Source organism: Mustela putorius, unplaced genomic scaffold (genome assembly GCF_011764305.1).
Source record: "Mustela putorius furo isolate JIRA1106 unplaced genomic scaffold, ASM1176430v1.1 tig00001130_pilon_pilon_pilon, whole genome shotgun sequence".
NCBI lineage: Eukaryota > Metazoa > Chordata > Mammalia > Carnivora > Mustelidae > Mustela > Mustela putorius.
In genome coordinates, this window is record NW_025421584.1 from 489,189 (window position 1) to 503,213 (window position 14,025).

At 40.4% G+C, this 14,025-nt stretch overlaps 1 protein-coding gene across 2 annotated transcripts in view; it reads right to left on the reverse strand.

Annotated features, from left to right (window-relative positions):
* Positions 1–14,025, reverse strand: part of ODAD2 (outer dynein arm docking complex subunit 2) — a 185,513-nt gene that overhangs the window by 170,312 nt on the left and 1,176 nt on the right. For both annotated transcript variants that reach the window (XM_045087408.1, XM_045087407.1), the window contains exons 2-6: positions 11,209–11,471; positions 5,076–5,233; positions 2,737–2,929; positions 1,785–1,891; positions 1,468–1,604 (exon numbers count right to left, since the gene is read on the reverse strand). In XM_045087408.1, the coding sequence (XP_044943343.1) occupies positions 1,468–1,604; positions 1,785–1,891; positions 2,737–2,929; positions 5,076–5,233; positions 11,209–11,432 (819 nt within the window). In that variant the 5' untranslated portion in view covers positions 11,433–11,471. The remainder of the gene's footprint in view (positions 1–1,467; positions 1,605–1,784; positions 1,892–2,736; positions 2,930–5,075; positions 5,234–11,208; positions 11,472–14,025) is intronic.

Genomic DNA, 14,025 nt, shown 5'->3' on the forward strand with positions numbered 1-14,025 from the left:
CCGCATGGGGCTCTCTGCTCAGCAGGGAGCCTGCTTCCTCCTCTCTCTCTGCCTGCCTCTCTGTCTGCTTGTGATCTCTGTCAAATAAATAAATAAAATCTTTAAAAAAAAAAGAAAAGAAAAGAAAAGAAAGTGGCACCAGTATTTTGACGACAAACCAAACCACGAGGTAGCCATGCTCCAAACAGTCCTCTGTGATAAAGGGTCCCCATTCAGGATTTGGGTTCTCCCTGCAGATGTTGCCTATGCGGCCCCAAATTACACTGAAGACACCAAGGGCAGGGTGTGGCCAAGGAGAAAGCCAGGCTCCTAGTTAAGTTCAGTGAGCAAGTATGAGCCTCAAAATTAAAATTTTTAATGTAGAAGGTTCAGAAGGCTCTCACTCTGCTTAGTGCTGCCCAGGGCTGGGAATCTGTCGCGCTGTTTCCCCTTTGCCAGCTTAGGTCAGCAGGAAGTAAAAGGGAGACTGAAAACCTGGAGGAGGAGGAAAGGGACATGCTGCCTCCTTCTTGCCTACTGTTCCTGTTAGCCTCAACCCAGCAGCGGCTCTTCCCCCCTGGCAGTGGCAGCTGCTGCTTCCAGTAGCAATAGCTGGCTCAAGTTCCCAGGGTTTTTTCCCTACACTCCCAGAACCTGCCTCATTAAGGTCCCTCAGAAATACCACTATAAGCTGACCAGGGCTCCATCTTCAAAGGTCTGGGTCTCAGCTCTGCCAGTTCTGCAAAGATCTTCCTGTGAGCCCCGAAGGCAGGAGCGCTAATGGGGCACTGCTCTCCTCAGAGGTCTGCGTGCCGGGCTCATGGAGACCTGCAGAGCTCCAAGGGGACCAGCACAGCCTGGAAGTGACCGTTCCTCACAGATATGGGTCCCAGTTCTGTAGGGAAGGGAGGGCCATCTCCCAAGGGACCATCACCAATGTAATCAGGGTCTACGGCTCAGAGGTCTAAGTCCCAGCTCTGCAAGGTCCATCTTCTGAGATCCTAAGGTTCCAGCACAGCCCAGTGACGCCGCCTCACTAGACATCTGGGTCCCAGCTTCAGAGGGCACTTTCTCCAAACTCCCACAATGTAATGCTTCCCCTTCCCTTTGTCCCTCCACTCTTAGGGTAAAAGCTATGGTTATGGCTCCTGTGTTACCTCGGGCCTCCTTTTCTTTCCCCTAATACTCATATAACTAATCAGTGAACTGACTGTTAAGGAGGTTTTCATTTTATAAAGTGGCGTGGGTCCCTCTGAAAGGCATTTCTTAGAAGACCGATTTAATGACCTACAATGGAGAACACTGGCACTAATTCTCAAACTATTTTGGATTTGCTCAGCAAACACAGAGCAAAGGGATCTGCGTCAATCCCACAGAACAGTATCGCATTTTCTGTGGTCGTTGGGATTCAGTGCTGGAGACGGGCCTGCGTTTAACAGAGACAGAGCTAAGCACCAAAGTCAACACGGTTCTTAAAAAATTACTTACACCATTTAAAAATACTCCTTCGGCACTACAGGTAATGCAGAGAGTTTCAACATCATGTGGTTTCACCACCACATAACAAATTTCCCCGTGAATCTGTCTCCAAGGTGGGGCTCGGCATCCATTTGAAAATTCATAATCTGAAACCAATCATCGATGAGTTAAGAGGAGCTCCAAAAATAAAATACGTTGGCTTTAAAAAAATAAATATGATTATATTTTCATTTTTTCAAATATTCAATCCTAATGTAGCCAGTGAAGCATTTATAAATGATCATTACTGTACATAACACACAACAAATTATGAGAATAATATGAACCTGAGGTGTAGTCGATAGATTCCAAGACGGTTTGTTCTCCTTTCCCTGAGAGATGTTTCAGCTGTTCTATATCGTTCTTAACAATTGCTGGGTTTAAACATATTTCTCTGAAATGAACAGTAAGAAATTCATTTTAACACTCTACAAGAGAATCCCCAGAAAACACATGAAAATATTTCATTTTGGGGAGGGGGTGTATTATTTTTTATAATTAAAACTGTAGTCAAAATTATACAACAACTAAAAGATTGCAGTTAGCTTTAAGCAGTGTTATAATCTTACAACACTCTCAAAACATCAAGAGATCAGTGATTCATATTTAACACAACATTAAATATACTCATTTAAATATTCACCTGATTTCTTAGTGGTAATACTAGAATACTAGGGGAAAAAATTAGAAAAATGAACAAGTTTTAAAATTTACAAACTCTACGTGATATCTGCATTACTATTTAATCATTTATCTGGTAGTCTGAAAATACCAAGGCTATTTCATGTCCTCAAAATCAGGTAAACGCCCACAGAAAGTTTTAGCAATGCTAACTGCAAATGTTTAAGTTTTCGAATTAGAGATACCCATGCAATAAACTAAAATCTTATTCCAATAGTATTTAATGTTAAGGGGCACCTGGTGGCTCAGTTGGTGAAGTGTTCGACTTGATTTTGGCTCAAATCATGATCTCAGGGTCCTGAGATCCTGCCCTGCATCAGGCTCCGAGCTTAGCAGGGAGTTCATGTAAATTCTCTGTCTCCTTCTCATCCCCCGCCCCCCGCATGCACACGAGCATGTTCTTTCTCTCTCTCAAAGAAATCTTAAGAAGAGATTAATGTTAAATCAGTCACAATAACTTCCATACTTTATTTTTTGTGTGTTTAAAAAAAAAAAAACAAATCTGAAAGCATTCTTTGTAACTAGTTGTTAGAGGTTTCTTTTCTCTAAAAGACTCACAATGAAATATGTTTCAGAGAATGATTCAGTAGGTGCAGATCCAGGTGCTTGAGCAGCACGCCAAGCTTCATCTTAATCTCACTTTCGGGATCTCCATCTTTGGTGATTTTATCAAGAATATTCACTACGGATGTGTCATCTTTCATCGCATTATAATCCAAACCCAGGATTTTTGTTACGGGATCTCTGTTAGCTGATCAAATAAGTAAATAAATAAAAATGACCCTCTTTGTCTTCTGTTGCAAGAAACATAAAGACTACAACATCCTCGGAAGCCCACCCAAATGTGCATCTTTCATTAAGCTTTTCTCTGATGGGTCCACTTTGAATTCAACTCTACTTTTCAGATTCTGCTCTATTTAGGAGCTTTTTTGTAGTCCTGGAGAGGCCCTGCCTCCTACTGCAGCACCAACTATCATCTAACGAGACAGAGAACAAGACATCCTTTTTTTTTAGTTGACTATGGAACACTGTGCAGAATGGGCATTCAATTAACATATTCAGGATTGATCTGAAGATAGAGAAATACTAGTCTTAGGAGAATCATCAGTAGAACTGTGTGTGTGAGTGTACATACGCGTGTGTGTGCACGTGCACCAGTGCTCAGTGTTCACAAATGCTTTCTTTCCAAAACTGCGTGTTTCTTTCAGTCAACAGATCTACTGCCAGCCTTTCCCACCTGTTCAAACTGCTTATATTTTCAGTGCCTTTTGATGTTCGAGTTGGAAAAACAAGTCTGGCCAGTACTTACACACATACCAAAGTTACACTGAAAAACTTCAATCCTAACTCACGATCGAGGCTGACATAGGTGTGAAAGTCCACCCTAGAGAGGCTGAAAACAGAATTTGGTAAAAGCCAAAGAATCATGACGTTGCAAGTGAGGAAGAAGGGGGGGAAGAAGGGAGCAAAGCCTTATTTGGGAAGGGGGAATTCAGGTAAGATAAAGTATGTGTGCATTTGGACAGGGAGGGAGAAAGGGCCTATGGGACTAGTCCAGAAAACTCAATCTGATTGATATGAAGAGAAGTGCATTAGCCCTGCAACAGGAAGGGGACTGTGGCACCAGGAAATAGCAGAAAAGACGTAGGGCCTCTTAGAAAAGCTCACAGGAGGGGAGGGTCGGGGGAAGGAGATCTAGGAATCACCCACTTCCTGAGCATCTCAACTTACCCTTACAGCAATCATTTCCTAAAGACTCATGAAAAAGGAAATGGAATTATTTGGGGGAAAGACAGAAACCTGACCTCCAAATTACCATGTACCATGGAATTTAGACCCAAAACTGAGAGTTGGACCTAGAACTCTTAAAGGACAAAACACAGCAGTGGATACACATTTAGCCAAACCAGATCTATAACAGCCAGTCTTTGTATTAGTTTCATATTTAAAATTGAATTTGATGCTAATAACAATCCCTTTGAATTCAGCTTTACTTTTAAGATTTCATTCCTCCTCAGCAGAGTAGCTATGATGTATAGATAGCCTAATAAAGAAGAGTAGGCAAGAGATAAGAAAAGGGTGCTGTCCTGAGGTTCACATCTTAATTTTTTTTTTTTTAAAGGATCATCTTGCCATGTCACAGGAATAGACACAGCGAAGAATGAGGGGAGGCGGGACCCAGGCACCTCATGTTTGGGACCTTCTAGTCACACGATTCCAAAGAAGCAAAACATGTAGATGACATCATTATCTACCGTTAGGTATTTCTAATCATAAGAAAAATTGAGAGTCTCATTACAGCAGGCAATTGATCAATTCCTTTTTCATGTTAGATGCTTAGACAATAATGAAATCTACATCCTTAATTAAGAGGAAAAACACTTCCCATTGAGTGAAAGAAACTATTCACAGAAGCCTATGTAGCCCACAGTGGAACGGGAGTGAGACCAATGAAAAGTGGGATTATTCTACACTATCTCTGCTACATTCACTGGAGAAGAAACACAGCACCATCCCTCCGAGCAGAGTAGAGGGGGTCCTCCAGGGATGCCCTTGCTTATCTGCCTTCTTTCCCATGTGGACCTCAAAGGCTACAGGCCGCCGGTCCTTCACAGAAGCTAGGAAGCCTCTCTTTAAACCACATGCTAAAATTAGAGAAATCTAGAAGCTTGCTAGTGGCAAAGTATTAGTCCTTTTCGTTTTAAAGTGGAAACTGGATATGAGTAGGACCTTCAGCCAAGAAAAATGAATGACATGTTTATGAAGTCGGACATAGGACTTTTAACCTTTTAGGTCACGGAACTTTTTCTAAGAGGCTGTAACAAATGACGACTCCTCCCAAGTTTGTGTTTCTAAAAGAAATCAAATCAAATCACAGACAGGAGCGGAGATATCACCTTCGATACAGGCCTGTGCTTCCTTCAGTTTTGTATCTTTGGCAGTAAGCAAGAAGCGGGACAGCTGCCCGAAGCTCCTGATCTTAATGTGAGGCACAGAGAGGAACAGCAAGGGCTGCCCATCTTTGTCAACTTCTTCTGATTTGACTGTTGTTTCACTAGGAAAATAAATTAAAAAAATACATGCATACATATATACATACATACACAAATTAATAAATAAATGTGTATTGAAAGCTTAAGATTACCTAGATGCTAGTGAAGTTAAATGCAAGACATTTTGACAGATTATTCCCAGATCTCATTAAAAAACACAAAATATAAATACTTCTGGTGAGAAACCCATCTCTTTTCCTACCTTGGCCACACTCAGACCCTTAAGTTCTCAGCCTTACTGGTGACCACAGAGAGCCATACAAGATATCCAGGAAGGAAAACTTCAGCAAGTTTCTGGAATACTTACATGAACTCAATCACAGTTTTTGTTTTTTGTTTTTCTAACAATGTGTTGGAGATCTTGTAAAAAAAAAAAAAATCACTGGTTCTACAGGACCATTCATGTTTTGGGGATTTCTAATGTTATATTATTTATAAAATTTACACCGCAGTAATTAGTGGTCAGGAATTTTCTTGGCTACTCTGTGTTTATGAAAAAAAAGCTATATAAAAAAAAAGAGGAAACAAACTAGATTCCCTCTGTGGACTGCTTTTCCCACTCTAAACCCCCTCATTTGGTTTACTTTAGGATAATAAGCAGTTTTTCTAAATGGACTTGTCCTGATCAGAAGTTACTGAGTCCCCTGGATTTGTGTTTCTGTCCATTTTAATTATTTTTTAGGTCGGCATTTAAAAGGTATTAAATGTTTTTATGGCAGTCATATTTTTGTAGGTTTCTACCACTTGCAACATTAACTAAACTGCCTAAGTTTTTATTATATATAGATATCCCTGGCAAAACTGTTCTCATCTTAAGACCTGACCTAACATACTTCACAGTGTAATGCAGATAAGCAGATGTGGAATTTTGCCGGTTCATCAGAAACAGTAAGCCTGACAGGCTTAGACTCAGATCTACTAAGAGCACTATTTCACTAGAAACGGAACTAGAGCATAGAGAATGTGGGGTGCAGAATGGTGGCTCCCCAAAGACGTCCATGTCCTAAACCCGAAACCCATAAATGTGTTGCCTCATGTGGCAAAAGGGCCTATGAAAATGGGTTAAGTTAAGGAGCTTGAGGTGGGAAGATTCTGAAATATGCAGGAGGGTCAAGTCAGAAGAGCCCACGTGACATGGAAGCAGAGGTCAGAGTTACACAGACCCAGGAGCCTGGGAACGTAGGTAGCCTCCAGAAGCTGGAAAAGGCAAGAATGGATTTTCCTCTAGCCCCCAGAAGGAACACAGCCCCGTGGACACCTTGATGTTAACCCTACAGATTCATTTTAGTCTTTCGCCTCCAGAACCATGAGTGATTAGATCTGCGTTGTTTTAAACCACTGAGTGTGTGATAATTTATTACAGCAGCAAAAGGAGGCTGAGACTTTTACCCACTGCTGTATGTGCAGTAACTTACATAGTAACTGCACATAGAAGGAGCTCAATAAAAAGAAGAGGAATAAATGAGTAAAAGATTTCTAGACTGACCAGTGCTGTGTGTTGGATACAGAATGTGTGTTTTCTCTAAAATGAAGCTTTTGGAAAAATGTCTAGAGGACCGAGGCGATTTCTTAAAGGTTTGTACCGGGCTGGCCATGCATGCTAAGTGGATGATGACAAGACTAAGTTATAAGCCGACTGAATGCCAACAATATCAAGCCACTGAACCCGAGAAGGTGAAACTCCTGGTGAGAAATGGGAGAAGTCAAGGGCACAGGACACAGATTTCATTGCTCCCACTGCTTGAAACCTGTAGCTCGCAGAGCACTAGGACCTGAACGCCAGCTATAAGGATACGGAAGAGCAGGTTTGTTTCTGGGTTCACAGTTTCTAATGCCCGAAGAAAGCACTCTGGAAAGAAAAATACAGCACCTGCCTCGTGAGGTCAAGATGAATGTGCTGTAAATGAAATCCACTGACCTGACCAAAAGACGTTTAAACTGGAATTGGGGAAGGCGGCTGAAAATACTAGAGCTCATACTATAAAGCGAGAGAGGAGGAGAATGTCTCACTTATTTCATCCCCAGTGCCTACTTTAGTGTCCGGAATACGGTAATTAATAAATGAGTCTAAATAGTAACAAGGGAAATGAAGCTATCGTTGAGAAACTAGTTAGTAATTCTCAGGAATGAAAGACAAAGAGCTCAGCTAACTAAAGTTATGGCCATTGATCTTAACAGCATGACATAGAAGTATCATCACAATATGGGGCATCTGGGTGGCTCAGTTGCTTGTGTCTGACTCTTGGTTTTGGCTGAGGGCGTGGTCTCAGGGTCATAAGTGCTGTCAGGCTCCGCGCTGAGTGCAGTCTACTTGTCCCTCTCCCTCTGCTTTTCCCCTGCTTGCTCATTCTCTTTCTCTCTCCAATAAATACATAAAATCTTTTAAAAAGAAGTTTTACCAAGACATAATAATTATTGATACAGTTTTAAGATCGGAGATCATGTAACTGAGCCTTCGTGACATTGATAAGAGAACTAGAACAAAAAGGCAAAAAGATCAAACAATGCCCATTACCAAGGAGTATGGGAAATAAGCATTAAAAGAGATGCCTGTGGAAATTTACAGAAGAATAAAAAAAGAAAACTAGAAACCAGAAAGGCACGAATTGAGAGGGAAGTGGGCAGGACCAGGGCCACTGCTCAGGGCCTGACTTCTCATCCACCCAGAAGTCCTACCAGAAGGGGACTTTATCCCAACTCAGAAATCACTGAGACAGGAGAGAGACATCAGCTGTCTGAAATACCACAAGATTAAAGCCGATATGATTCAAAAATCATAGTTCTCCCAAAGAAGGAGAGAAGAATACAGGTAGTAACATTTTCACTGAGTGATTCTGAACACTTACACGGTTTCTAAATTTCCCAAGGTCCAGTCTAATGAGTCAAAGCAACTCAACTCTGTGTGCCACCAACAGATGGTGTCAATCATTGGAGGGTGTCATCTGTCCTTAGCTTAGAGGGACTTAGGCTTCATTCTGAGGTACCTTAGAAAGATCAGTAATCTCATCCTGTCTGATGAGAACAAAAGCAATTGAAAATGGTAATACAAGGAGACCTAAGATTTCCATCAAAATGAAAGTGGAGCTATTTTCCCCAAAACATTGAATAAAGACGATGACAAGTGTTATTAAATGACAAAGAGCTGTACATTGGAAATGATTTTAAAGGAAAACAACGTGTCATCTAACGTGTGGAAAGTGACGTGTCTATCTACTCAACAATGACCCTCACAAAAGAAGATGGGCAATGAAATATAAAACCTTTCCAGTGCCGGATGAGTGGATTGGTTTCGACGTTAGATGCTTGTTAGACTAATTCAGGAGAAGGCTGATCACACTTTTACTGACTGTTACAAAGAGTGCATCTGGAGATGCACAACATCAAATGAGAAATCAGGCCATACGTATAAATACAAAAGACATCAACAGAAGGGCGTAGCTTGCTTCTTTCAACAGAATTTCCAAGCAGATATAACCAACTTGTTTTAGAACAAGAAGCTGAGAGAATATATATTCCCAAGAAGAAGAATTGGCCTAAATATTCTAAAATACCCAAGAACATTCTGGCTTTGGGAGAAACATACCCAGGGACTCCAAGCTCAAAGCTTTTATGATGACTAAGGTATCTGTATCTATGTGGACTTATAGACCTGAATCTTATTTGAAAGGATAGCAGTTTCCCTGCTTTAAATAAGTGAATATAAAGTGTTCTAAGGACCAACAGCTAAGCAAGAAGAGTGCATGTGGGCAAAGAATGAGGCAGCTGGGGCTCTTTTAATAATACATTCTTGGGGCATCAGGAAAGGGTGGTGGGGTTATGGACATTGGGGAGGGTATGAGCTATGGTGAGTGCTGTGAAGTGTGTAAACCTGGCAATTCACAGACCTGTACCCCTGGGGCTAATAATACATTATATGTTTATTAAAAATTTTAAAAATTAAAAAAAATAATAATCATACATTCTTCCAGCCATTGAAGGCATCTCTGGTCTATATCACTTGTTATATTACTAGACACAACATACCAAGTGGCTATGGGTTGCTAACAGTTCTTTGATTTGGGGAGTAGAGCAAGGAGAATGGTCAAGACTTGGATGTGTAAACATTTGGTATTTTCTACTAGTATCGAAATTTCAGCTGTATCCTTTGCTTTCTTCGGGACAATCAGTACCTACCTGTTTTCATCAAGCCACAAAGGGATGGTTTCCTTCAAATACAACAAGTGTTACTCTAAGATCCTTCTTTTCCCTTCTAACATCAGAGATATCAACCATAAAGGCCAGAAACAAGAACAATGGATAGAAAATGGATATATAGGCACAAGGAAAAGTTGCCCTGCCAATTTGACAGAAGGAAGATAATCAAGGGGCAGCTGGTTCAAAACACACATGGTGCCAAAATGTGGAGACATCCTGCTTAATAGGGACCAGTGTGTGTGAAGACTGGATGCAGAATTATAAGAATGGAAATAGAGCAAAAAAAAAAAAAAAATCAGACAAGGACAAAAAAAGAGAAATAGTGATTTAACTGAGGTGTGTGTAATAACCACCTAAGTAGGTCATAGATATGGTCATACATGTACTTGCAATGCAAAATAAGGACAGAGGCAAGATACAATGACAGTCATGATATTCCTCTGACATCTGCTTTAAATCCATCTTTGTGTTAAGTAGTTCCTATGTTTTTGAACTACAGGGTTTTGCAGATGAGTTCATCTTTCAAAGGTCAGGAAAAACGATGTGTGACACTAGACTGAACTAAAGTAGGAGCAATAAATAATGGCAAGCACTTTGGGAGGAAGTGACCGTAGGCACAGATAGATATAAAATACAATTAAAAAAAAAAAAGACACCAGGAAATTCAGAGAGAAGGTAATCATTAGGGCAGAACCAAAGCGCTCTTGAAATGCAATTCAAGAATGGCTTTTCAGTTCTAAGAATGAAATTCAGAGTTTATTCTCACAAATAACCCCAAAGGGAAAAAATGGAAAAGGCATTTCTAGGGAGCTGAGGCTGGTTAGTGACCTGTCTTGGATAAGGTCAGGCTTTAAAAGCTCACATGTGGGGGGCGCCTGGATGGCTCCTTGGGTTAAAGCCTCTGCCTTCGGCCTGGGTTATGATTCCAGGGTCCTGGGATACAGTCCCACATCGGGCTCTCTGCTCAGCAGGGGGCCTGCTTCCTCCTCTCTCTCTGCCTGCCTCTCTGCCTACTTGTGATCTGTATTTGTCAAATAAATAAATAAAATCTTTTAAAAAAATAAATAAAAGCTCACATGCAAAACCAGGGAGGAACACGGTGACAGAAAAGAAGCTCCTAGTGTCTGAAAGTAGAAAATAAACTGAAGCTGACCAGAACAACAGAAAAGATTTACATATGCATATGCAAATCAGTCTTTTATAATTATGATTACATTTACATAAATACATATATATTTTACCTATGTTCTTTGCAAGAGCTAAGTTGACAGCCCCCTGTTTGAGGTAGAGGTAGGATCTTTTTTAAAATCTCAGAGTTGGAAGGTTCTCATTTGAGGACAATACTAATTGTCAAAAATTTGTAGTAGTGAGCAGAATTTACCACTCTCTCTCCACCGCCCCAGGAATTAGGAGATTTAAATACCAGAGGGGATTTTGTCTCTATCCGAGATCACAAAACCAATGGCTACTTGCACCTGGAGGGTGGAATGGGTGAGCAGAACGCCCAACTATGAAGCAGAAGCTAATTCTGGGAGTGTGGTGACCTGGGGAAATGCATCCCATATCAAAAGAAATTCAGATAAAAATTTAAAAATTAGATGAATACTGTGTTGGCCAAACAAAATATCCTCAGATTCACCTGAGTGCCTCTCGTCCACCATCCCTGGGTCAGAATATTTCTTAGATTCACAGATGTTAAATAACTTGCCGGAAACCTACAAACCCATTAACAGAAATATGTACAATGACGATACTAGTTGCTAGAAGCGATTCACCGGCTTACCTGACTATATATCCCGATTCAAACGCTGAGGGGTCCAAGTTTGTTTTCCATTCAAGTGGTTCTACAAAAACATATTTTGCCTCTTGGGGATGTTTGTAGATAAAACTCTCCACGAAGATCATAATTTCTTTCAGTATCGCCTCATTGAGAGGAGTGATTTCCAAGGTTCTGGTTCCGTAACCTGCAGCAGTCCACTGCGCGGATTTCCTCAGAGCCACACCCATGGGATCCGTCAAGGCTCCGATCTGAGCTTAGCACACACACTGCAGGGGAATGGAAAGAGAAACAGAGGATCACAAGCCCCTTTTCCCCAGAACGGTTCTCATTTTCAAGCCTTTTATTTTCAAGCCATCCAACCCACATTCTGCTTATTAATTGTAGTGGCTGATTTTTTAATCTTCGAATTGCTCTTTAATGCAATAAAATAGTTCCTTGTTACTGAGCCAGATCTAAGGAAAAGTGATGGGCGGGGCGCTTGGGTTTTCCAATATCTGTCTGCCCTGAAGTTAAGTTACTTTCTCATTTCCCGGGGCCTAAGAGGGGAAATCCAAGTCACTGGGCAGCAAACAGAACTAGAGAACTCCAAGGGTGGAAGGAAGAACTGGAGGCTGGTCGCCTGGAGGCCTTTGGTCCGTAGGTGTGCGGGAGGCGGAGGTGGTGAACAGCACTCCTCCGAGCCAGGGCGGCTCATCGTTGAGAACCATGCTGTTAAACTGAACTCTGTTATTCTGACTTTTTTAAAAAATTCATTTTTATTTAAATTCAATTAACATATAATGTATTATTGCTTTCAGAGGTAGAGGTCAGTGATTCAGCAGTCTTCTATAAAACCCAGGGCGCATTACATCACCGGCCCTCCTTAATGTCTATCCTCTAGTTACCTCACCCCCACCCTCCCACCTCCAGCACTGACTTTCCTTTAAAAAGAAAATAGTATCTGTAACATTAAATAAGAGCCAAGTTAGAAAGCAAGTTCTCACTGTGAACATTCAATGCTTTGTCCCTTGATAGTCTATACTTTTTGCTTTTTAGGAATCATTAAAGCCCTCCTTCCAGAATATCAGGCCACTTATAAAGTCAAATATAGAATAGAATTAGCCTCCCCCCCCATCCCCCCCCCCCCCCGTCATTATGACTAAAGCTTAGAAGTACCAAGACTCTACAGAAATAACTTGGAGATGATGGGGTTTGCACTGTATTCAATCTTGATATCCAGTAACAGGACACCTAGATCAGTGGTTCTGCAGTACTCATAATACAGAAGTGTTATAAAAGACATTTCATTTTCAAAGTGATAAGAAGGGGACATCATTGACATTAATGATGAGGACCAAGCATGTAAGACGTCCAGCAATGTGCACGACAGAAAGAATTATGCCACAATCTCCAGGCATCTAGCAGGCGAAAAACTTCAGGTAAGTAATACCTGTGCTTAGAACCTAGCTCCACTTTACAGACAATCACAAAGTATTTTCCCCATAGTTTTGATATACACTGAATTTTCCGGATTGCAACTATCATGTAAGTCAAAGGAAGGTAGTACATACTTTGTTTTATATGGAAGTCTACCAAAAGGTCAGTGTTTTGGAAAAGCATGCCATTGATGGCCACGCTGATCACGCCATTTAAGTTTCAATGACATGTTTGTATCAGCCTACATCTGGAGCCACTGCATTCACAGTAGGTAATTCTATGTGAGGAGGGAGCCTCTGACTACTTCATTGCATATTCTAGTATAGTGGTACCTGAGCATTTCCATGCTGCTACTGTATTATGATGATTTACCTTTTAATTTTCCTTTATTTTACAGTCAGCATACTAACAGCATTTAAAACTGTGCATGTATGTAGAATTATTATCTAGGATTTTGATTTTGGAGTAGCAAAGTAGGCATTACAAGACATTTGTTATAAAAAATGATACTCCTCAGGGCTGAGAATGGCTGATATATGTGTATATAAATATGCATATATTTTTATATCTGTATATATATATATTTATGTCTGTATATATTGCTAGTAAAATAAGATGTATACAACTAGAATACAAACTTTTTTGTGCATTTATTCTAGTATTCCAGTAGTTTGTTTCTACTGCTTGATTCAGAACACAAAAGCATATATTGATCTTATATGTAACACTGTTGATTTGCCCAATATTATGAGAGTGCAAGGTAAGTACAAATAAGTTTATTGTGTAAGAAAGTCCTGGGTGCACAGTTCTGTTTTTAATCTTAACTATACCATTTGTTTCAATGGTTTTGTAAAACTATGGCGTTTGTATCATTTCCTTCTTGTACTATCTTAAAGGAAAATGTGGACGTACACAGATTACCCAAGAATGTAGCAGTGAACATCTCAGACAGCAACTTCCTGGGAGAACTTTAAAAAGAGCTAAGAAACGCAAAAAGGTCTTTTCATCATGATAAATTTTTATACAAAAGTAACTGTAAAAAAACTGTAACACTTTTGAATCATTTCAAACTGTTTCTCTAAATCTGGTAAACCAGGAGCTGCAAAAATGAACCAGTTTGATTTGAGAAGGCAGTTTAGCAGAAGGTCCAAGAAAATTTCAGGGGGGCCTAGGAGAATCCAGAAGGCATATAAAATATTATCGGGGGCGGGGGGGATAGAACAAAATCCCAAACAAGACAAGATAGGTTTAAAAAAAAAAAAAAGGCTTAAAAAAATACTTTGTAGGCTTAACTGAATAAATTTTAAAAAGAAAAAAGGGTAATCTAGTGTTTTTCATGCTAAGTCTAGGAAATTTCTAATGGTTTCATTTACCAAAGAACCAGAACTACAACATTTATTCCAC